We start from the raw sequence: 25,647 nt of genomic DNA on the forward strand, positions 1-25,647 counted from the left end.
ATTTTTCTGCTGTAACAAATAGCTCATTTTTCACCCATCCTTTCCCTCAGCCCCCCTAGCATGTCTGTGTCTGTGACCAGGAGGCATAGCCGGAAGGGAGGCAGAATGTGAAGAATACGACATGTGAAACCTTTTCATTTAGCTCCATTCCAGAAGCTGACCTCAAATTAATTTTTCTATAGCCAGTTGTTCTGCTAAACCGTGTAGCCTAATGTCTAGGCTAATCCACACACATAGATGAGTGCAAGTAGTAGCGTTTGTCTGGACGCAAATGTGTTTGAGGAGGAGCCTTGACATTTTTGAGATTCACGCGCAGGACTTGTGTTCTCTCATTTTAACACTGTAGAACACTTGTCCATGCACATGTCGGTGTGCCTTCCCAGTGCCAGGCTAGACAGGCGTGTATACGTCCCGTGTTAGAGGATGGGTGAGTGCCTTCTGCTATTTCCCAATTTTTGGGAGATGGTTAGTTTCTGAATTGCTTGTGGTGTTATGGGTAAGCTTTCAGATTATAATCTAAAAACCTTCAGTTTAAGAATCCATTTGTATAAACTTCTATTTTTATTTCAAGATATGATGGGACAAAATACAGGGTGACGATTTTTGAAGTCACAAAAGTCCTTTGACTTGTACATATTTAGTCAGCAGATACTTAAGTTTTACGAATGTGGACCTGAGAAGTGTCCCAGGATGAATGCTCTTGGGACTCAAATCACATAACTGGAGGGAGCTTGTTGTGCTGGCTTCTTAAAAATTGGCCACTATTGGATTTTTTTAAAAGTATTTTTACTCCTATGTTCTTCAGTAACTCCAGAAGTTATTTTTCATTACATTAAAATACCACGTATAGCAAATATCATTTTTAATAGATTTTTTTGACTGCTAGAGAAAAATAAGTGTAGGATAATATGAAATACTCTCCAGATAGATTCATGTAAAAAGAAATTATAGTTGCCGTTGGATTTTAAGATTGACATTTGGCATGTGCCTTTGAGGTTGCCTTGGCTGGCACAGTTGTGGGAAAGTGTGAGCTTGATCACAGAATGCACTTTATAGACTTGTTTCTGCAGGTGGCTGATATACCCTTGTCTTCCTTGTGTTTTTAGGAGACCACCATGAGTACTTTAGGTACTGAGAGGATAAGCCATATCATTAACGACCCTCGGCAAAAAGAGTAAGTGCTTATGTATTTACTGGCTGTCCCAGCTTGTTTCTTGGAGAGGGAGGCAGAGGAGAGTTTTACAAAGCAACCTAGAAATCAGGCTTAGAGCTGGAAGAGGAGATCTTTTTTTTTTTTTTTTTTTTTTTTTTTAAGACAGAGCCTCAAGCTCTCACCCTGGGTAGACTGCTGTGGCATCACAGCTCACAGCAACCTCCAACTCCTGGCTTAAGTGATTCTCTTGTCTCAGCCTCCCATGTAGCTGGGACTCCGCCACAATGCCTGGCTATTTTTTGGTTGTATTTGTCATTGTTGTTTTTCACAGGCCTGGGCTGGATTTGAACCTGCCAGCCCTGGTGTATGTGGCTGGCATCTTGGCCACTGAGCTACAGGTGCTGAGCCTGAAAAAGGGGATCTTAAAGAATTGGGCTTTGTAACAGTTAATCTGGCTAACATCCTAACCCGTGACAGTGATTTTCTTTTTCTTTTAAGAGTAAATTTTATTTTTTTGTTTTTTATCTATAGGTGCTGTATTAGTAAGCTCCAATAAGGGTGTTGTATTTTTTTTTTTTTTGAGACAGAGCCTCAAGCTGTCCCCCTGGGTAGAGTGCCTTGGCATCACAGCTCACAGCAACCTCCAACTCCTGGGCTCAAGTGAGTCTCCTGCCTCAGCCTCCCAAGTAGCTGGGACCACAGACACCCACCACAATGCCCAGCTATTTTTTTGGTTGCAGCTGTCATTGTTGTTTGGTGGGCCCGGGCTGGATTTGAACCCGCCATCTTAGGTGTATGTGGCTGGCGCCTTAGCCACTTGAGCCACAGGCACTGAGCCAGGGTGTTGTTATTTTAAATTCATTTTGCTGTATCTCTTTTTTTTGTTGTTCAAAGTGGGTGATTATGTCTATTTTCTTTTTTCTTCTTCTTCTTCTTTTTTTTTTTTTTTTTGAGACAGAGTCTCCCTTTGTAGCCCTGGGTAGAGTGCTGTGGTGTCATAGCTCACAGCAACCTCAAACTCCTGGGCTCAAGTGATCCACAACACCTGGCTATATATTTACAGTTGAGGTCTTGCTCTGGCTTGGGCTGGTCTCAGGCAGTCCACTCCCTCAGCCTCCCAGAGTGCTGGGATTACAGGTGTGAGCCACTGTGCCTGGCTTTCCTCTTTTCCTATGTTTTCTTGTAATTTTTAGACCTCTTTATAGAAAAATACCTTTTTGTCCTGGTTACTATGGTAATGGGATGGAAAGGCTGCATATAGCTATAGGAGAATCATTCTGCCCTTTCCTGTGGCAGCCTCGTCTGCTAACATGGTTGGTCTTTCCCTTACCCTGTACACATGATGTTCAGTACCTACTTACATTCTATACACATTCTGCCTGCTCTAATTTTTAATTTACAAGGTAGGTGAGATGTGCATGTGGCTATTGCCTTTATTGCCCTGTTGTCACTGCACAGCCAGAGGTGCATGGATGTCACACTGATTTATTTGGGCTTTTTTCCGGCCTGTGCAGTCTTACATTCCATTATGGGTTTTCCCTTTCAAGAGTTATTTTGAGCATGGTAGGTCACATTTAGTATCTTTCTCCTTTTCTTCTCCAGTCACATCTTTTTCCCGTTTCCTTTTTGTCTTCACGTCATTAGTCTGGTATCTTTTTATCTTCCTCTTTCCTCTATAATTTTCCTACCACTTCTTTTATTGTTTTCTTTCCTGTTATTCTCTCCCTCTCTTTAGTTTCTGGTTACCATCAGCTGGGAAAAGAGAACGAAATCAGGTAAGATCACTTTCCTTTGTCATCTTTATTTTATCATTTGATTTCCTTTTCTTTAGAAAGAATAAAGCGTTGGCTTCTGATTTTCCTCACATTTCTGCCTGTGCACATGAGGTAAGTTTCCCTCACCAGTGTTATTCTGATTTCCTTAAGGACTATTCTCCAAGAATACTATGTATCCGATACTCATTCCCTTTTTAGGTTCTACTGTGATCATCAATTTCTTGTAACACATATTCACAGGAATTACTGATTTTTTTCTTTTTATAGTTTTGAACTTGTCTATAGGAAAGCAGAATGAAGCTCTTTATAGTTTCATTCAACATCGGAATTCTGTGTTGAGAAATACTATGTTGAAGCCTAAACATACAAGCAAAGGAGGGTGGAGCTGCTTTCAGTGACTTGGCCTTTGAGCCTTGCCCTTAGTCTTTTCCCAGCTACCCCCTTATGGGGCCCTAAGCATAGTTAGGCCTTTGTGTAGGGGTCACAATTTAAAAATTATTACAATGGCTATTGATGTGTTTCTTTATGTTTGAAGCTTTTGAATTTTTTTGGAGAGTTATTCTATTTGGGTGATGAGCTATAAAGTAGATGAAGACTAATAGGTAGAAATTACAAAAATACTATTTTGTAAATTAAAAATTAAACCCAAACTCGTTACTCAGTGTTTTGTTTTTTGACTATTTGTTAGCTTTTTGAGTTGATACACATTTTCGACTTGAAACCTGCCTTGTGAATTTGTTGTTTCAAAATGAACTAGAGCAGAAGAAGACATAACTTGTATATATGTATGAGATGAATCTAGGCGGCATGAAGACAATTTTTTTTAAGTTGTGCATTATAATGTATGTTAAAAAAATGTAATCATTACATTAAACTTGTTATTTCATGGAAACAGTAAGGACAGGCTGAGTAAATATAATTGATATCAAGAAAAATGCTAAGTAAACGGTAGTGCAGGTGATAAGGAAAGAGTCACGAAGGTGATATGGCAGTTTGGGGGACTCTAAGCTAGGACACTAATAATGTTTGTATCACAGGATCTAAAAGCAGAAGGGGACATGTGGTGATCACCTGGTCCAGATCTGTTACTTACAAATGATGAACTAGAAGTCCATAAGATTCACATTGTTTACCTAAAACCCTACAGCAGGTAGAACTGAGACTGGAACCTGTATACATAGTTGATTAATTTGCATTCCTTTGAAGTACTTTTGAAGTTACCAAAGTTCTACCAGTCTTTATATTCTAGTCTTTGTATATCAGAATGTATTATGTTCTAAGCTTTTGGAAGAGGACTATTTACTGTGGAAAAAAGTCCAAAACAAGCCAGCAAACCTTAAGTGAGATGCTTTTATATATAGCATTTTGCTTGATCTTTACAACTAGCCTTTGAAGTACATAGATGTATTACAGATGAAGAACTGAAATTAATTTATAACCTGAAATCAATATATCGTTCAGCCCTCACATTAACCCTGTAAAATAGGTAGGATACATAGTGATATGTCCATCTTACACATGAGGATAGTAAAGCTAAGAGATTATGAAATTTTTAACACAGGGCAACTCACTGGTAGATTAAGACTAAAAATTTAGATATTCTAAATCTTAATGTAATTTGTCTTAGACTTAGGCTAATTAGAATTAGTTTTCTAATTCTCTTTCCACTATTTTATGCTGCTGGTATGTGCTAACCCATTGTTGGAAACACTCACGAGGAAAGGAAATGGATAGGTAACTTCATGCTAACCTTGGGGACAAGGCCTAATCCACAGTTGATAATCAATAGGTGTTAAGTTCCTGTTGTATCACTTGGAAAGTACTGTCTTCTGCCATTTAAGTGATTATTTTGTATTGGAAGTTTTTGAAAAATTGTTCTTTAATAAGGAATCATCTCTTTGTAGTTTTCTTGGTCAGGTGTGGCACGTTCATGGGCACACTATAGCGAATTTTTCATGTGCAACTTTATCAAATAGTGTCTGTGTTTGATATAGCCAGAGAGTTGGACAGTCAAAGGGAAAAAGTAATCAAGTAGTAGGTTACACTTTAGGATAGGTCCATTTTGTACAAGCCTTACTAACATAATCTTATTTATTCCTGCAGTTTAATCCCCTGTCTCCCCTCTACTCCCTGGACGTTCTTACTGACGCTTCTCACCGGAGATGCTCACCAGCACACTGTTCTGCCAGGTAATTACTTTCTATGGCTATTACAGACAATGCCATATTCCTTTTTATAACACTTCAAATTGCAAAATATTCTTGTGCGTAGTATCCAGTTTGATCCTTATAACAATCTTTTGAGATAAATAGACATTTTACAGATGCAGAAACTGAGGCAGAGTGGAGAAGTATCTTCCCTGTGATCATATGGCTTGTATGTGATTGAATCTCAACTTTGACCTAAGTCTTATGGCTCATATTCACATTATTTCTGCTCCTAAAAGCCCTGTCTTCAAAGAACATTTTCTTTCTTTCTTTTTTTTTTTTTTTTTGCGACACAGTCTCAAGCTGTCACCTGGGTAGAGTGCTATGGCATCACAGCTCACAGCAACCTCCAACTCTTGGGCTTCAGCGATTCTCTTGCCTCAGCCTCCCACGTAGCTGGGACTATAGGCACTTGCCACAACACCTGGCTATTTTTTTTGTTGCAGTTGTCATTGTTGTTTTTTTGGCTGACCAGGGCTGGGTTCAAACTAGTGTATATGGCCGGCACCCTGCCTTCTGAGCTGCAGGCGCTGCCCCAAAGAACATTGTTAATCTTTCTTGCCAGACCTGCAAAACCTTGCATAAACTCACTTCCTCCATGTCCAGTCTCTGTTCATATCATTTACCCCTCTCCGAGGGAGAGATCCAGCTGTACAAGGGAGTTCCTTTTTGTTCTTCAAAAATAACATCTTTTCTGCGTGGGACCTTTGCACTTGCTTTTTTGCCTGGAAAACCGTCTTTGGGCTGCTGCTTTTCTCAACTCAGGGGCCACCTCCTTAGAGAGGACCAGGCAGCCCATCCTGTCTGAGGGGCAGCCTCCAGCACTTTATGCTCATTATCTATTTCCTTTATGGCTCTTGCACAGTCTTATTAGTGTATTTTGGTGGCTTGTCAGATGTGTTTTTTCCTCCACTTTCCCCTGGCCTCTCTCACTAGAATATAAGCATCAAAGTGCAAGAACCTCGTCTTGTTTCCTGACCACCTAACACAGTGTCTGGCACTTGCTAGGTATTCAGTATATATTTGTTAAATGAATGACTCCTATGTCTCTCAGTATAAATTCCCTTTTAAGTTAGCTGACACGCAGAGTAAATACAGTTTCAATGGGAGTGTCCCATAGCAGGGACTTTATCACAAAAGAACAGGTCTTACGCAAGACCAAAAACTTTTTATTATTTCTAATCCAAGAAAAGACTCTCTGGCTCGGCGCCTGTGGCTCAAGTGGCTAAGGCGCCAGCCACATACACCTAAGGTGGCAGGTTCGAATCCCCAGCCCAGGCCCACCAAACAACAATGATGGCTGCAACCAAAAAATGGCCAGGCGTTGTGGCAGGCGCCTGTAGTCCCAGCTACTTGGGAGGCGGAGGCAGGAGACTCGCTTGAGCCCAGGAGTTGGAGGTTGCTATGAGCTGTGATGCCATGGCACTCTACCCAGGGGGATAGCTTGAGGTTCCGTCTCAAAAAAAAAAGAAAAGACTCTCTCTCCAAGTTTCTGAGGATTTCTTTTTCTTCCTCATAAATTTTTAAAGGCATATGTTCATAGATGTTGAGGTATGGGCTATACAAAGAAGTTACTCCTTCATGGGTACAATTAGAACTTCTACTATGGACCATAATAATAAAACTTAGCACCATAACCTACGGCCAGATCTTTCTACCATAAAAGAGGTAATTCCATGGGGAAAGTCTTTTGAATAGCGAGACCATCACAAATGGTATTATTAAGAATGTGAAAAATTAGGGAATGATAAAATTACCACAGCAAAGCCTTTTCTTCAGTAGCTTGCGCATTCCTCATTCATTCATCTAACCTTGCTGACTGCTTATTCTGTGCCAGGCTCTTTGTTTAGGTCCTGCCCTCGAGGAACTTACATTCTCCTGAGTGTAGAAATTGACAGTTACAGTAAGTGTTTGTCTGTGAATGGTGTGAAGCATGTGGGAGGGGCTCCCGACTTAGAGGCTCAGGGAGCTTTTCTGAGAGGTGGTTTTCATCTGTAGGAAAACAGTTCTCCAGCTTTGTATCTTTCCCCCCCTTTTTTGCCTTTACAAAAGACATCTTAGAATTTTTTTATCTTAATACCAAATGAAGTAATGGCCACATCTACTCTTAGGGAAGACTGCTGAGTAGCCCCTTCTCATGCCAGCTGCTGGTACGCCCTTTACCTCTGCTACCCAGAGCTGTGCTGTGCTGAGGTTGGTGTCTGTGCTTCCATTAGGTTTTCTGTTACCTTTAAAAGCTTCATCCTGTGGCAGGACTGGGCATCAGCTTCTTATTTGTTGTGTCCACATCATTATCTTCTCTCTCTTGCCTGACAGTGTTTGTGGCTGGACTTGGAAACATAAGGAGGTCTGCACTGTGTTTCTGGTGCATTCACCTCTAGGGAAGTATTGCTTGTTGTTTTAGGTCATTGCTAAGAGCAAAGGAGGGAGAAAGTGGACAATTATATGTCGTCTTTGTTTTTATGTTCAGACATCATTCTCAGGGCAGTAGATACCAGGTAGGATGCACATATGAAGGTTCCTTGGGGTGGGTAGGAGAAGAAAACGTTTAAACTTACATTCATTTATTATCTTATGTTTGAATTTTTTTGTTTTAAATTGTACATATATTAGTCTAATAGCACAAATTTATATTTTATGTACATGAATTAAATATTAATATAAAATGTTTCCTTGAGTTTTTTGCTCACAAGGGTGCACAATCAATAAAGTTTGTCAACATCTGCTCTGTGGGAAATGACCAGTGCCAGGGACCTCTGTGGCAGTGTTGGAAAACGTGAATGATGGAACACTGAGTTCTCAGGGCCACCCCTCACTCCTCTGCCCAGCAAGGTGTCAGTGCTGAGACTGTCTACTCCAGTGTGGTGACCTGATGAGATTGGAGTCTTTTGCAGCAGGCCTTGCTGAGACTGCGCTGCTGAGCAACAGCCTGGCCCAAGGAAGGAATGTCAAGGAGTAGCGGGTGTAGGGAAGAGGCAGGTGAACGACTGAACTGAAAAACGTTTCGAATGGAAATTTTATCTTTTTCTTATCCCATTTTATTTGTAGTAGGCAAAGATTTCTTTCAAAGCATCTGAGCAGCATTGGAAATTTCACACCCATCATTAGAACGATTTGTGTGTGTGTGGTGACTATGTTATCATTAGTGGTATAATTTTATTTTGCAAAGAGAGAAGCGTTTCCTGTTTTATCACAGCTTTCCCTGAGGAGGGCTGGTGTATTAATTTGCTGTATTGCCTCCTGGCTGTTCCCAGGCTGTTTTTCCTCTTCATCATGGAATTTTTAATGGCCCTGCTGCCTCTTGGGAAGCATGTGAGGAAGAGTTCCTCGGGGAGTGCTTCCCTTTTTTCACATGCCTATAATTACTCTCCTTTAAGAGCACAAAGAGTTTGATAATCATGCCTGAACTGTGAAGATTCCCTCCTGTCAGGTTACTGAGCAGAGGCAGCTTCTTGCCTGGACATTGCTGATTCTCCTCTCCCAAGCACTCAGCTCCTGCGTGAGAGCGAGAGCTTTTCAACCACTTCCTTGCTGTTGGAGTTGTGTACAGCTCTGCTTTTCAGGATAGGCCTGGGGGCCCTGAGGAGTGATGAGTGACCTCCAGGTACTCATTGCTATAAACAAATAAATAATGGGACCATAGTTTTAAAATAACATTTATTGATGTATAGTTTTAATACAACCCAGACGGCGGGTGCCATGGATGAGAGGGAGAGTTTTGTGGTCTTTGTACCATTTAATAGACCTGTGGATTTCAGAAATACCACTCTAGAAATACTCACTTTGCTGGTTTTCAATCCTGGCTGCACTTTGGAATCACCTGAGAAGCTTTAAAAAATAGATCTGGCCTGGGCATTGGCATTATTTTAAAGTTCCCCAAGTGATTAATGTGCAGCCAGGGTTAGGAACTATTGCCCTGAATGTGGATGGTTTTATGACTGGTGCTTTGTTATTTGCTTAATAGGGACGGCCGTTTCCTAAGCCTGACAGCTGTGTGTCAAAATTGTATGCACCCTCCCTTATGGACCTCTGGACTTTAGAGAGCCTGCTGTAGGCGAAGAAGTGTGTTAGTATCTAGCACACTGCCCATCACATAGTTATTAATAAATGGTTTTGTTGGGTGGAGATATTGGTAGTTGGGTAGATATGGGTGTGTGAATGAAGTCATAAACTGTTTTGGTTGCTAGTATTGGGGTTTGCTGTTAAATAATAATACTTGGTATTGGTGTTAGGAATTGCTGCTGCTGGGCAGCGCCTGTGGTTCAGAGGAGTAGGGTGCTGGCCCCATATGCCGGAGGTGGTGGGTTCAAACCCAGCCCTGGCCAAAAACTGCAAAAAAAAAAAAAAAGAATTGCTGCTGCTGAAACAGCGGATAGTGTGACTGGCATTGTGGTAGAGGCAGTGATAGTGTTGTCAAGGGCACAGCCACAAATTTATAAAAGGAGACTAGTGCTACAGCCAGCTTTCCCCCAAATGAGCGATTTTTTTCCTTATAAGGGTAAGGTTTTTTCTGCCATCATTACCCATAGGAAGTGATGACTAGAACTTACCAACTGCAACACACAGGTCAGTTGTACCTGTGTCATGCACAAGTCACCAGTTGTGAGCATTTCTTGGCAGTTTGGGGTTTTCTCTAACTCAAAGGAGAGGTCATCTTTTCGCAACCTTTCTTCTATTGTGAGTAATAATTTGGTAATACATTACCGTTTCCATTTCCTCTTAAAGTTCTGAAATAAAAAAAACAATGTTTGATATCTTCTTTTCATGGAAGTCAGTTTCCTTTGTAAACAAACTGTATTTTCTTTGAAAAAACTTATTTTCAGTTCTAGTAAGGACGGCACATACAGCCTGGCATATAGATATTATACATGTTCCTTAACCAATGAATGAAAGTCTCACAGCTCCAACCATTTTTTTCATAGTCCATTGGCCTAAGCTGTATGAGATTTAGAATGTGGATATTAGTGTGAGGTAGACCTGGGAAAGAATCTCGGTTTCGCCTGAGATGACTTAACCCCCTCCTACCTCAGTTTCTCCATCTTTAAAATGGAGATATCAATGCTTTTTTATTGAACAGGTGGGGTTAAAAATGAAATAATATATGTAAGTATTTAACATCTTGGTAGCTAATATTATTTTCGTTGTGTAGTTACTACCCCACCCTGTCCTAGCATACTTAACAATTTTGAAAACTTTGACTTGGCTCTAGAGTCATTTGCTGATAAGATGTAATACAGATTCTTGAGGTGTTTAAATGGTCTCAAATGGACTATAAGAGGAGGCATTTGGACTGTGCATAAAAACGGGAGGCCTTCCTCCCCATTTGAGAGTTGAAATAGGATAGGCTGAGCTCATTTGTAATTCATTTTATCTGTTCACAAACGTTATGATCTGCATATCAGAGTTGTGTGCCCAGCTGGCTGTGCCACTTGACAAGGCGTTTCAAAGAGCAAAAAGAAGACTCAATTTATGCTATTAATTTTGACCTTTGGAGCCATAATAAACAGCCTTGGGTTTTACCCCAGGGCTTGGGAGAGAGAACCTTTTGTTAGTCCTAGACTGTCGAAGATGCTATGATGGACAGCAGCTCTTGCTCACCGTTTTAGCGCCTTGGTTTCAGCCTTGAGTGAGGCTATGTTTTTGCTATCTCATATTGCCTACGAAGCTGCTTGAGCCTACCGGAACTGCCTGTTATATAGTACACAGTTCTCTTTTGTCCTCTGTTGGAGCGTCTTGTTTACAGCAGTTCTGAACTGGCTGGTGTCTTACTGCCTAAGTGGAGTGATGAAAGCATTTTCTTTCTGTGTTTCTCTATTGTAATATACACATCTTTCCGGCTGATGTGAAACAATTCTGCTCCTGTGGGTGGCATGAAACAGCTCCATGATATGCCTATCTCACCCCAGCTGAGGGAAGTGGAGTAGGCAGAAGAATTTTCAGGTGCTAGTGCAGATTGCTGAGCGTTAGATTGGAGTGAAAACCATTAGAGGCATCGCCAGGCTCTATTAGATAAGCCTCATCTGTTTCCTATGATAATTGTGAAGTGATTTTCTCTCCTTAGCTGCCGGTAGTGTCATAGATCGTGCAAGTCTGTGAAAATAATTTTCTTCCTGTGTGTTTAATAAATGTCAGTTAACTCTAAAGGTAAAATCCAAAGTGTAGAAGGGGTCTTTCGACTTTCCTAGATTTAATCCCCTCCCGCATTTTAGGCTAGCACCTTACTTGTTCCCTGATTGTAGCTCCTTTTCTTGGATTATTGATTCTTGATTTTTGAGTCGGTGTTGTGAGCTCCTGGGGACAGGACTTCAACTTAGTCATCTGATGTCTAACCTCTCCACATCCAGCAGGGAGGGTAGGCCTCCATGAATAGGTGAATAGATCAGTAATTAAGGACAACAATTGGAATGTATTATATATGACCTGTGGTTTCTAGATACATCATATTTTTTCCTGATGTTACTTATTTGTATGAAAGTACAGAAAACAAATACCTTTTTTACCCTAAATTTTTATTTTTATTTCATACAAAAAATGAATTTCTCAGTGGCTTTTAAAAAGGAGTGATTTTTGAAGGTGAACTGTTCCTTAAGTTAGCTTGCCACTGGCAGATAAACACGCTGTTCTCTCCTTAGGAGTGACTCTAACCATCTTTGTTCCAAATCTAAAGCAGTCCCTTCAGTTATTTTTTTTGCCAACATTGGTTCTATTAAACATGCATGTGTTTCTCAAAGTAATTTTTTTCCCCCTAAAAGTACATTCCTGCCCCAAGGACATAGTGATCTGCCCAGTTTCCTAAGTAACACTGCAGTTTTAACAACTCACCTGATCTTTCAGTTACCTGCAGTAAAAAATAAAATAGAAATGTCATGTTTATGCGTGGTTATAAAGAATACTCTTCCAATTAATTGTTAATCTTCAGCATTCACCTTCACACTTGTGAGAAGAATTTAGTGACTTTTTCTGGTCACTTTTTTTTAAAAAGAGTATTTATTGCTTTTACGGCTCCCCCTTCCATCCCTCACTGTCTTTTCCCCCTCCCTTAAATTCTTTTTGGCAAATGCCACCATAGTGGCAGGATGTGACACTCTTAGGAGAAGTACTGATCCCAGCACTTGTGCTGCAAAAGAACTGTCCCAAGTATTCACTGGCCTGAGTGAAGATTGTCCCTGAGGCCCTGATCAGATGGCACTGAAAAAGCATGACCTGTCTTTTCTCTAAGTTAATTGCTTACATACTGGGGAACAGTATTTTTATCTCAATTTATATTCATTTAACCATTTTATTACTCTTTAGGTTAAATATTTATATCTCTATTATTGACGAGGTTTGCTTTGGGACTTTGGCAGATTTTTTAACTCAGCAGTTTTTGCAGTAGGTGGATGCTTATCAGAATTAGCTGGGGAAGAATTTCAAAATAAACATCAGGGATTGTTCCCACTCCAGCCCCACCTACTGCATTAGGATTTTGGTGGGAGCATGTGTATTTTGTCAAAGCTCCTTATGTAATTCTGCTATTCCAATTGAGAATGAAGTTTTAATTCGGCCAAGAGTGGCTTAACTTATACTTAGCCTTTTTTGTACTCTGAGTAATTGAAAGATCTCTTCCCCAGACAGACAGTACATGGTTTGCAACCCAAGAACAACCATATACAGCTCTTGAAAAAGAATTTTAAAATGTCAGATTAAATCTTCTACCCTTTCTTTTTTTTAACTTAAGTTTTATTAAATCCTAATTGTATGCATTTATAGGGTACAATGTGATGATTTGATATACAACGTGGAATGTTTAAATCAAACTAATTAATATAACCATCACCTCACTTCCTTGTTTTTGTGGTGAAACATTTGTACTATGCTCTTAGTTGTTTTGAGATGTACCTTTTCATTGTGTACATTAGGTAAGATCCTGCCAAACACCCTCCTTCCCCTTGCCCTCTCCCCTCCCCTCTCCCTCCTCTCCCCTCTTTCTTTCTGGACTATCTTTGTGTTTTATCATTCTGTATGAATATGTAAGTGTATCTGTATTGGTTTCATAATAGTATTGAGTATATTGGATACTTCTTCCATTCTCGAGATACTTTACTAAGAAGATGTTCCAGCCTTCTGCCTATGGGAAGGGGCCTGTGTGTTGGTGAGAGAGTGGAGCCCGTACACTTTTCTCACTCTTGCTGTTACTGCGTTTGTGCATCATCCCAAACGTTACTTTATGTACAAGTAAACAGTGATACTGTCAAGGTAAAATAACACAGGTTAAGTAAATAACACATCAAAAGAATGCATTTAAATGAAATTGGGGCACCTTTTTATTTTTCCTTACCTTCCTTAACTTTTTATGTCTACAGTAATAATATAGAATTACTTTGGAATAAACAAAAAATTGGAACTCTGGGCTGGGTACAGTGGATCACCTGCTCACAAGTTTGAGAGCAGCTTGAGCTAGAGCAAGACCCTGCCTCTAAAAACAGCCAGGTGTTGTGGTGGGCACCTGTACTCCCAGCTACTCGGGAATTGCTGAAGCAAGAGAATTACTTGAGCCCAAGAATTAGAGGTTGCTGTGAGCTGTGATGCCAAGGCACTCTACTGGGAGCAACAAAGTGAGACTCTGTCTCAAACAAACAAACAAACAAAAAACTGGAACTTCCTCTTGAATAGGAAGCAGAAGCTATCGCAGTTGCCTGTCCACTTACTGAGATCTCCAGAATAACACCAGAGGCCTTTCAGCCCACATGTGTTCTTGAACAGGGCTGTCCTGAGGTTCTGAATGTGCTAGACAGCGTAGCTTCCATTTCCTGTGTCTTTAAATCCTCTTGCTGTAAGCACCCAGCTTTCCTCTTACTAGCCCTGGGCTTATTCTGGGGCCTTTGTCCTACAACAGGGGTTCTCAACCTGTGGTTTGTGACCCCATTGGGGGTCGAAGGACCCTTTCACGGGGGTTACCTAAGACCATCCTGCATATCAGATATTTACATTATGATTCATAACTAGCAAAATTACAGTTACGAAGTAGCAACGAAAATAATTTTATGGTTGGGCATCACCACAACATGAGGAACTGTATTAAAGGGTCGTGGCATTAGGAAGGTTGAGAACCACTGTCCTATAAGGTTCTTTCCAAGCATATAGAGCCTTCACTGGGAAAAATAGATTTTTCCTATGCTATAAACCCTACCAATACTAGTATTCACTTAAAACCAAAAGGAAAATGGCTTACTATCTTTTTGTAACAGTTCAACTGGTTCTCTTCTTCTCTCCCCAAATCTTGACTAGGAAGGGACACACTATAGAGAAAAATATCACCTGTGTACTCAGTCTTAAGATATGATGTTAGTGTACCTTCTGTGAAATAGCAGCTCTCCAACCTCGAAACAGGTCTTAAGAGAAATTTGTTAAGAGGGAATGAGGATTTAGAGTTTTACAAATGAGCACGCCTTCTCTTTACTGGTGTCTTAGTTTCTCTGTTGTTTATGTTCTATAGCCAGAAAAGCTGTGCAGCTACAAATAGGGCCAGGTTATACATAAGATCAAGGCAGGTCTGGGTAGTATCTGTTTCATCTCCCCATCCCTAGCGTCTAGTCCCATGCGTGGCACAGAGTAGGTGCTCAGTAAAAACACTGCTGAGTAGAAAGGAAATAGTCCGCACACAAGCACATACTTAAGCAACAAAATAACAAGCTTTATTACCTGGTTAACAAGCTTTGTTACTCGGTTTCCTTAGAATGTCTTTAGTTCTTTCCTAAGTTATAACCAGAGGAATTTACAAAATTTGAAGGATTTAGAATGTTCAGAACAACAATCAGAAGTGGGAATGGATTGGTAGGAATAGACCATATACTGCAGATAAATACCAGGCTGGAGTCTTTGCAGTTGGGGGTCTGCACATGTAACATTCCCAGGCAGGGAAGGGAAGGGATGGGATCAAAGAACCATGGCCTAGGGGGCCAGGGCAGTATAAGGATTCCTGAGCCATTGAGTCCTCAATCCCTCATTAAGAACATCGCAAAATATAGCTAGATAATAACCTATGTGTATAATAATAGGTAAGCATATTTATTTTTCTGTTACTAATATAAGCATTTTTAAAACCATCATATGTCTGTCCTTTCTTAAAAGTACGCAGTAAGTGTTACTGACTGGATCCACAAAGGAGCTAACAGTGTGGGCCCTTAACCGTGTTGCTGACATATATGAAACATGCACAGCTGTGAAAATGATGGACGAGGTGTAAATAAAAGGCAGTATTTATGTAGTTCAGCCCAAGTCGGCGCTCTGAGAATTAGTATCAGATAACTCAACTATTGTAAACATTGGTCTTGAAGAAGCAGTGGTTTTACATTGAACTTTTTATTGAAGGATAATACAGAGCATACATACAGAGAAATGTACAAAGAAATATGTATTCAATGGATTGTCACAAAGCCACAGCCAAGTAACGAGCATCCAGATCTAGGAACTTTACTAGAAAGAACCCCAGAAGCTCCCTGCACTTTTCTAGTTACTGCCCATCCTCCCCCAAACCCACTGCTCCAGGGTGCCACCACCCTCTGGTGTCTGGTAGCACAGTTTAGTTTGAAGCAGTGGTGTTAGCATTTATTCTGAAAAGTTTTGGAGATTTCTTTAATGAGCTTAAGGAAGAGGAAAGAAGCCCGACTGCCAACTGTTCCCTCTGTTTGAACGTGTTTCTCTGTCTTGAGTCGTGCTTAAGGATAAGCGTGCAAGATTGGATTACATCAAGGTGCATGGGGATAAGCGTGCAAGATTGGATTACATCAAGGTGCATGGGTGGTTTGAGTTTGGGTCTGTTTGACTCAAGGCCCATGTTTGTGGAAAAGATGGAACCTCTGTTCTCTACATTTCTCTGTTTTGAGGAGGAACAAAATTTTGTAATGTCACTTTCTTTTTTGCCTGTGTCTTAGTTTCAAAGAGAGTTACTACCTTTCCATTTGGACTAGTCCTGTGTCCTTTGATGTTGTTATCAGTGTTAATTTATTATTAATCAGCATGCTACTAGACTTAGTTCATGTAAAGCATGAAAAATGAACTATTTTCCCTATTTTACACATTTATTCAGAATTAACTATTTGGGTTTTCACAATTAACTATTCATGGAGTATTTAACTTAGTTTTCCATATGGGAGAGAGTGACCAATAATAGGTGATTTGGATGGAATTTTCCAAACCATTGGCTTTGTATTGTGAATCTTGGCCTCAAGCATTCTTTGCATTCTAACATTATTTCTTAGGTTTCCATCAAATTCTTACATTTTCCTGTTTATAAATTGAATTGGGTCTTACACTTTGACTATTTAAAGACATGAGTATGTGTTTTTAAACTGGAAGTTGCCAGATTGAGGGACTTCTGAATAGGCAAATTTGTCAATTCAACAGTTGTCTTGTTGCCTTGCTAGAGTCTCTTAGATTTTTCTGAGGTTTCAATTTTAAGATATTAAGAGTCCTGGGCTGGGCCTGGTGACTCCTGCGTATAATCCTAGCACTCTGGGAGGCCGAGGGAGGTGGATCCCTTGAGCTCAGGAGTTCGACACCAACCTGAGCAATAGTGAAAACCCTGTTTTTACTAAAAAGAGAAAAACTAGCTGGGTGTCATGGTGGGCGTCCACAGTCCCAGCTACTCAGGAGACTGAGGGAAGAGGCTCACTTGAGCCTAGGAGTTTGAGGTTGCTGTGAGCTATGATGTTACGGGACCCAACCACAGGGCAACTGAGTGAGATGAGACACTGTCTCAAAAAAAAAAAAGAAAAAAGGAGTCTTGATCCCCATCTGGGACTATTAATGAGTGAGGGGTTCATCTGGTCTGATTTTACTAGATTCATTTTTATATGGTACATACATTCACTATTTAAAACATTTTTGGTAAAATATATATAAGATTTACCATTTTAAAATAGTACCATTTAACTTGTAAGTGTTCAATTGGCTATTTGATGAGCATTTTTATTCACTCACCTCAGTTCTAATCAGCAGCTATGAGGATCTGCTGTGTGCCTTACACTGCAGTTGGTAGATCATTGGCAAATTACGAAACTTTAAATATGATTTCTCTTCTCAGGATCCCTGTTCTCAATCTCAAGTTGATTAAGCCTTTTTTTTCCCCTGGGGAAACAATATATATTTACACCAGTTAAATGTTGATTCATGGTAGATGAGGCCTGAAATGTTTAAGGAAATCTTTGTATAAAGGTGAGACTCAACTTGGTTCTTACCTGGGGGCAGGGGTCTAGATTGAGAGGAACAAGGAGTGGGGAGCAGTGTGAACTAAAATGGCATCCAGCCATCTCAGTGTTAAACCCATTGTCTCAGACCCATTGTTTTTCTAGTTTTGAAGCTCTCAGTATTTTGTTTTTAAGATAAGCTGAATATTCAGATGAGGAAACATTACTGACATATAATTAATATTTTTGAAAGTCCCAGAAGCCAAATGTATTTAACTTGTGATGATATAGATAGTCTTAAAAATCCAGATTTATAGTGGCAGAAGGGTTAAACTTCCTATTAAAATTCTATGCAAATATCTGTGTTCATGCAGCATTAAACTTTTCAATATATTACCACTTGGGAGTAGGTATTTCATTAATGAGTTTAGAACAATCGCAGTTACAGTTTTTATGAAAAATAATTGTATAAAAATATGCATATAATGAAATGCATATTTATTAAAATTAATCTTGAATGTCTGCTACACTGAAATCAGGTAAAAAGTTTGGAATGGGTGTGTATCATGGGTAAGGAATGAGTTATGATTAATTTTGAAGATTCTTGAACTGACACTTAGTGGCAAGACATGGTGCCCATTTGGTTTTGTGGTCAAGGATTTCACCTGTGCTGAACATAATGTCTTACGATACGAATTACAAAGTTCAAACCATTTTTCCTTTTCTCACAACTGCAGACAGGCGAACGTGCACTGGGGACCACCGTGTTCACGTGACATCAAGAGGAAACGGAAGCCTATGGCCGCAGCCTCTCTCTCTAGCCCCAGTGCAGGTGATTATATGCAGTTGTTATTACTGAGCACCTACAGTGTGTCAGGCACTAAATTATGTATTTTGTGTGCCTGTGTGGTAAGATAGGTCATTTTATTCCCATTTGACATAGGCAGGCTGAGGCTGTGGGAGGTAATTGCCTAGTTCTCACGGACCCGGAAGTCTGTTTTTCACTATCACGTGGCTTTCTAGTGTTAGAAACTATGTAGTCCACTATCAAGGATCTCATCATCTGAGCTTTTGTTGTAGCACAGAGAGGAAATTAGTTCCATACTGATGAAAATCAGGTGAGGTGGCAGGCAGTCCAGCCAGTAGTCAGGCAGTCCTGCGGATTTACTTACTTATTTGGTGTACAGTACCATACGTTGTACTGCTTTTATGAATAATACAGTGTAGTGTTTTACTAGTCAGGACATTCTCAATTAAAAAAAGGTTAAAACTTTTCAGTTTTCCTTATAAAACTAATACTGATTGGTAGAAACTAAAATAGTGGTTCTCTTTGGTAGGCGTAGGTATCAAGAGGGAGCACAAAGGTACCTCCTGGGGCCCTGGAAATGCTCCCTATTATAAATGAGGTGGGGGTTTCATGCTATTGACTTATGTAAAAATTTGTGAGCTCTACACTTAAAGATTCGTGTACTTTGCCGCATGTATGTTATGAAAAAAGGGATAGTCATTTATTCTCATCAGTGAGAAAACTGGATATTAAGTGTATTGTAGCTTATGTTCCTCAGAAAATGCTAAAAATTATATAGATCAGAGCAGCTGATAGCTAAGTGAAGGGTAAACCCTGAGGCAGACATGAGCCCCGCTCCAGGTTTTGGCAAACTCTGAAAGCATCCTTTTCGAGCTTCTGTTTGGGATATCTGCTTTCCTGAAGGTGGTTCACGTTGGACAATCTGTATCTGATGATCATAGTAAATTTCTTTAGTGCTTTTCCCATGGCCAGGCCCTGAGTCAAACTCTTGCAAACATTATTTCACTTAATGTTTGCAATAGTTTTGTAAGGTAGATGCTGTTTTTATTTCCAGTTTACACATTAGAAAACTAAGGGTTAAATCACTTTCTCCGGGTCACGTGGTTGATAAATTACAGAGCCAAGATCAAACTGGTTTTCTTGTGACTCTGGAGCTGCCCTAATAAACACTGCAGGTGTTCTGTCTTTTTGTATATAGTAGGATTGATTCTAAACTATGGCCCTGCATCAAAACTCAGATCTGCATCCACTCTATGGTATTTGAAGCATTAAAACAAAACCTCCTCTATCTTTTTATTCTTTTTTCCCCTCCTTAATATCTAGCTCCTGTTTTTAGTTTGTAATTCTTTACAGGAGAAGAACCATTGGGAAGAGTTTCAGATCCTTATTCCCTATTTAAATCAGGAAATGTACAGGATGTGGGAGTAATTAAACGAGACTTATGCATTAAATGTTCCCCTACTGAGCCTAACTCCTCTCCTCTCACTTGTTGACTAAGCCATGCTTCACTGAGCATTTTCTTTTTTTTTTTCTACCCGCAACCTGAGTGCCCCGTGGAGGTGAAGGACATAGCCTGAGCCTGTGCCATCAGTCAGTAGAACAAATGGGCTTGCTCTGCCTAACATCGGGCCATCTCAGATTCCACCTCTTTTATAGGAATGAGTGATGAAGAGAGGTGCGTTCCGCTTTGCCGCTGTATTAATACACATCAGGGGCCAGCTCCTGGTACTAAATCACGCTACTGCATACATCTGTTATCGGATTCTTCACCAGTGTGATGAACAAGACTGCAGATAGAGGCTTCCTTGTGTCATTCTTTATAGGATTTTCCTAAAAGAATAAATAGCTCAGATCTCTGCCAACACTCTCCCCTGTCACTGTGATGAATTCAACTTCTTTCTTAAACATGCAGCCACAAATCTTTTCTCTTTTCCCCCTCCCCCACTGGTAGAAAGTTTTTAGTTGAAATTGACTGAATTTAAAGGTATTAATAAGGCTCAGAGAGGGGAACAGCAGGAAAAAACCAGCATGTCTTGTCTTTTTGTACTCACAGTTACAAAAGGCCCGAGAAAAGAACTGCAAATGACCGTGGGTGTTTAGTAGACATCTTCAGAGTGTAGCACCTTTATTTTCTTCTTTTTATCTTCTCCCCTCTCTCCTTTACGGCTTTATAGTGTGGACGTATCTAGTGCTCAGAGCCACACCCAGGACCCGAGTGAGCACGCAGACCTGCTTCCACAACTAATACGCCAGAACAGGGATTTCCCAGCAAATCTTCACCTTGTGCTAAAGTGAGCTAGCTGTATATGCTCTTAAAGAAAAAATGGACTGTTTTCTCCAAAATTTGAGACCAAGGACTGTATTAAACATAAGGAATCCAAGTGAAAACTAGACTTCATTTTCTTGAAATGATTTTCCGCATTAGAATAGTAGATCACAGCCGTTGGTGTGTAAATTCCAATCCTTCAAAAAGTAAACACATGGCTTTTGGGAAAGGGAAATTGAAGTGATCAGAGATTCTGTCCAGAGCCTAGACGGTTTGGGCTATTCCCTTTTCTGACCTTTCTCTCCCTGGGGTAGGATATATGTCATATGTCCTTAGAGCAGTGGTTCTCGTGACCTACAGGAACTGTATTAAAAGGCTGGGGCATTAGGAAGGTTGAGAACCACTGCCTTAGAGTATCATTCGGAGAGAAGGGTACCTAATAGTTAACACATTGTTGACTGGCCATTTTACTAGAAACGATCTGTGTTCCAGGTAACTCGTGACGGGTCAGCAGTGTGTTAATCTGTTAATTTGTTACATCAGGTTTCCAGCAGCAGGCCAGTGATGCTGGAGATGCATTCCCAAGGACAGGAAGTTTTCATCTGTTTTGCTCACTCTTGTACCTCTGGCATCTAGAAGAATACCTGGCCAGTACCACAAACTCACTAGAGTATTTGTTGTATGAATAAATTAATAGCCTCTTAAAGTTAAGAGAGAGAGAGTTATTTTCAATATTTTTCTAAACCAATGGTTGGATTCAGTAGATCCATTTAGGAATGTCCCTTGTCTCAGCAGTCATAGGAGAAATTCTTATTGCCCTCTATGTCTTTTCAAAGTTTAAATGTTTTTTAAAGTTAAAAATATTTTTTAGTAAGTACTGAATGAAATGTTGTACAGAAGAACATTTACAGTAGGTACATAAAGGACAAAGAGAAACAGTGCAGCAAACATCAGTGCACCTGCTGTCCACTTTAGGCAAGAGAACATTACCTGTAAAATCTTCTTCCCACCCTCCAGAGGCCAAAGTTATTCTGATTGTTTTTTGTTTGTCATTTTTTTTCCAAGTTGCTTAAAGATACATATATCTATTAAACTTCATGTACAATTTCAAATAGGTTTGCATTGTAAATTGCACAATAACTTTATGGACACCCTGTATATTGTCTAGTTTGTCATGTTTTTGAATCAGTAACATGCAAAATTAATCAATAAATGGAATCAAACTATATGGCATATTTTAGAAGTTAAAATATTCACCTGCTTCTCTTCTTAAGATTCATTCATCCATGCCCTGTCAGAATCCATTCCTTTTTAACTGCCTTATATATAATATTCCATTGTATGAATCCGATGAATATACATTCTTGATGGACATGTGTTTGTATCCTGTTTTATTCTGCTTTGAAAAATACTGCATCGTTCTCTGAGAGAACGCGTACAAACATTCTTCAAAGGCAGAATTCGCATTAGGGTGGTATATCAAAAAACAGAACATCACATGTTGGCAGGGATACGGAGAATGGGAACTCTTGAATGTTGCTGGTGGGAATGGGAAGTGGGGCATCACTGTGGAAAACAGTATGGCAGTTCCTCAAGAAATTAAACATAAAACTACCATATGATCTAGTCATTTTGCTTCTGGGTATATACCCAAAAGAATTAAAACCAGAGACTCAAATAGATTTTTGTACACCTATGTTCATAGCAGGATTATTCACAGTAGCCAGAAAATGGAAACAATTCCAATGTTTATTGCCAAATGAATGGATGAGCAAAATGTGGTATGTACATATATAATGGAATATTATCCAGCCTGAAAGTCATTTTTATTCAGAATGAAATTCTGACGCATGCTGTAAGGATGAAGACATTATGCTAAATGAAATAATAAGCCAGATGCAAAAGGACAAACAATATTGTATGATTTCATTTTTATGAACTCCCTAGAATATTCAAATTGATAGAAAGCAGAATGGTAGTTCCCTGGGGCTGGGGAGGAGGGGAAGGGGGAGTTACCATTTACTGGGTGTGGGGTTTCCATTTGATACGATGGAAACGTTCTACTGATAGATAGTGTGATGGTCGTGTTGTGTGTGTGATTGAACTAAATGCTGCTCAACTGTACACTTAGATGATTAAAACTGTAAACTTTATATATATTTTGCCATAATAAAAAATAGCAATAAAGGAAGTTTTTCTAGGGTAGGGCTTTACCACTGTGATTTGGTGACCATGTGATAGTTAAAGTTTTGACAAATTTATTATCAGTTAAATGTGAGTAATTGTATGTGTATGAGTTTGTTGTGAGTGTGTGTGTGTGAGAGAAAGAAATATTTGAGTTGTCCAATGTATTTCTTGCTGCTTTGATTGAAGTTCCAAAACCTTTGAACGCCATTGCTCTCATGAACTCTTGTATATGTGCTGTAGACTAATAGCTTTTAAGACACGTTTCCATGAATCCATGGTAAGAAATGCATGTTTGGATACGTATGCAGAAATACATGTAAATCTGAAATTAATCCTAAGTATACTTCCACTGAGGAAAAAAAGTAATGATCGTAACTCACTGAATTAATTTTATGACACACAATTTGAAAGTTACTGTTCTAGGTTATATTCTGGGGAGTGGATTTATTAGTTGATAGGGTAAAAATCTAAATTCTCCTAGATTTTACCATATTTTAGTGTATGATGGTTCTAAATAGAGTGGGCAGTGATGATGGTGGTTTGTACTTCTGTACTCAGGGGCATTCAGAATGTGAAGAAAATGCTTGGTTGTCACAGTGACTAGGGGAATGTAATTGGCCTTCAGTAGACAGAATCCACAATGGTAACTGTTCCAATACACAGGACAGCCATTCACAAGCAATGGTTACCCGTCCAGAATGTCTTTAGTGACCTTATTGGAAAATACTGGGCCTGTGTTTTCTTTCTGCCATTTTTCTTGTTGTATGGTACGTATTCATTGGTGATACTGGCCTAGCGGAGCCATAAGTTATGACAAAAAGAACACAGGGCTTGGAATCCAGTATCTGAATTTGAATCTTGCTTCTTAACCAGCTTGAACAATTTCTCTGATCTCTCAATACCTCAATTTCCTGATATGGAAAATGGAAATGACAATGTCTGCTAATCAGGGTTTGCATTAAGAGATAAGATGACAGGGCGGCGCCTGTGGCTCAAAAGAGTAGGGCGCCAGCCCCGTATGCCCAGCCCCAGTCAAAACTGCAAGAGATAAGATCACAGTAGTGCAGTGCTTACGCAGGATAGCACCTGTCACGTAAGTGCTTATTAAGTGTTTTTATTATGTTATGAATTTATATTAATAAATTTATTAATTTGTTCAGTTAAGACCATTTTCTCAGATGGAGAAATAATTATCTTACTTAAATCTTGCCTTTATTTTTTTTTGTAGAGAAAAAAGAGAAACCTTATGTGGCTACTTGGTTAATAGGTCATGAAATATAAAGACTAAAGAGAATTTTGTTTCTAAGTGTCTCTCATTCTAATTTGTCTTATTCTAACTTACTTTGTCTTGATTTCTTTTCCTCCTCACTTTTGTAACAACCTTATTAGCACACACGGATGTAGTGGAGCCAACCACACCAGCATCACAAGCCCCGAAATCTCCAAACTCTGAGTGGTTGATCAGGACCTCTGCCGCAGAGAAAACCACAGACTCAACTACAGCATCGTTTTTTAAAATGCCCCAAGAAAAGAGCCCTGGATACAGCTAGAGAGCTCTATGTCAGCCGCCGGGAGTTGACTGGGTGGTGTGGAAACAAATGTTAGACTTTGTGTTTTATATATTCTACGTATCTTAATTGACATTCCCAGTCCTTTCTCCCAGAACCAACTTCTCTTCCAACACAGCAGCGGACTCTTTCTCTTAGGAATCATGTTGTGGGATCTTTTTTGTGTTTGTTTTTTAATTAGTAAAGTATTGAGGCAGCAGTGTTTTTACAAAAAGATCATCTTTGGCTCTGTTACATTGTTATTGCTGTCCCAACATTTACCTACAGCTCCATTCACAGAGCTGTTGCTTTTTTGCCATTATGTCTTTGTTCTCAAAAAGCTAGTAACTGCTTTTGTATACCGTTTGTGCAGCACTTTTAATAGCATTTGAGGAAGCCCCCAAATTTGCAGCCAGTTCCAAACAGATTTAAGGTCTGTATGGAATTGTGTTTGCAGGAGATAAGGCTAGCCTTTGAGTCTAGTCTTGGTTCACTCAGAGTGCCAATGAGATAAATCAACCAAGTTCTCAGTTGGGGGCCTCAAAAGAGACAACTAGCAACGTGGGCTTTGGGTACTTCTTCCACTTTTCTGCAGATGGTCTAATGGGACCATCAGCAGGTGCATTGTATTTTACCTCGTCCCCAAAGTTTGTGTTCCACCAAAAGAGGACACACACAGATTAGTGTAGTGAAGAACTTGGTTTAGATGTATAGCAGACTTAAAGTAGTCAGTGGATCGTGTCTTACTATTAATACTTCCTGTCCAGTGTAAGCCTTTATGTCCTAAGCAGGACTTTATTATTAGTATTATAGGTCAATAACCGGCAGCAGAATTCATACTCTGTTGTAATGATGGCTTCTTGGGGCCATGCTTTCGGGAGGAAAAATGTCTCTGACATGCCTTTATGCTTGGCGTGTTTATGGCGGCTCGACTACATGTAGAGTTGTATATACAGTCGTGCCTGAAGTTGGATCCTACCTTGTCAAAATGAGGAATAAGGGACTACCTAGACCTGCTGGAGAAAAGCCACACTTTCTAAAAAGTATTATTAAGAGTGTCTGTCATTCAGGGGCCTGATTGATAGGAGGGCTCTTTTTTGTACAAATCGAGTGCTTGTACTCTGGAATCCACAGGAGCTGTTTGCCGAGTGCTCACTGCTCTAACCCATTGTAGAAGAACCCCTTCCTACTCCTGCACCCAGTTCTTTTCTGTTTTAAATAGGTGCTGAGTGGGGCAGTGCCTCGTGTCCCCAAAGTGCGATTGTCCCTGTTTCCCACACAGAATGTCAATGTGGGCCACTTTATTATGTTCCCGTTAAAAATCATAGTCCTTATCAGTGGAAACTCTAGAATTTCTTTATAGAAATATAAAGACAGTGGGTTGGATGTGAATCTAGCTGGAAAGGGGAACTTGAAGCTAAGTTTACACAGCACTTTACGTAAGATTGAAAACCTGTCAATTGTTCTTAACAAGGACTATAGTGGAGGGAGGGGGCAGAGAGAGGTTATGGGATGGGAGGGGTAGTAAGAAAGCCAA

At 39.9% G+C, this 25,647-nt stretch overlaps 1 protein-coding gene across 3 annotated transcripts in view; it reads left to right on the forward strand.

Moving 5' to 3' along the window:
* The window catches only part of GPATCH2L (G-patch domain containing 2 like), a 51,133-nt gene extending 25,984 nt beyond the window's left edge, over positions 1-25,149 (forward strand). Inside the window, exons 6-10 of one of the 3 annotated variants that reach the window (XM_012803421.2) lie at positions 1,107-1,174; positions 2,889-2,928; positions 5,032-5,117; positions 18,040-18,134; positions 23,953-25,149. In XM_012803421.2, the coding sequence (XP_012658875.1) occupies positions 1,107-1,174; positions 2,889-2,928; positions 5,032-5,117; positions 18,040-18,134; positions 23,953-24,113 (450 nt within the window). In that variant the 3' untranslated portion in view covers positions 24,114-25,149. Of the gene's footprint in view, positions 1-1,106; positions 1,175-2,888; positions 2,929-2,984; positions 3,040-5,031; positions 5,118-18,039; positions 18,135-19,766; positions 20,196-23,952 lie in introns of those variants that run through there. The other 2 variants (XM_012803420.2, XM_023511566.1) reach the window with 2 other exon arrangements.
* Positions 25,150-25,647: the final 498 nt, after the last annotated feature.

Source organism: Otolemur garnettii, unplaced genomic scaffold, assembly GCF_000181295.1.
Source record: "Otolemur garnettii isolate 467f Iridium unplaced genomic scaffold, OtoGar3 scaffold00020, whole genome shotgun sequence".
In the NCBI taxonomy this organism is placed as follows: domain Eukaryota; kingdom Metazoa; phylum Chordata; class Mammalia; order Primates; family Galagidae; genus Otolemur; species Otolemur garnettii.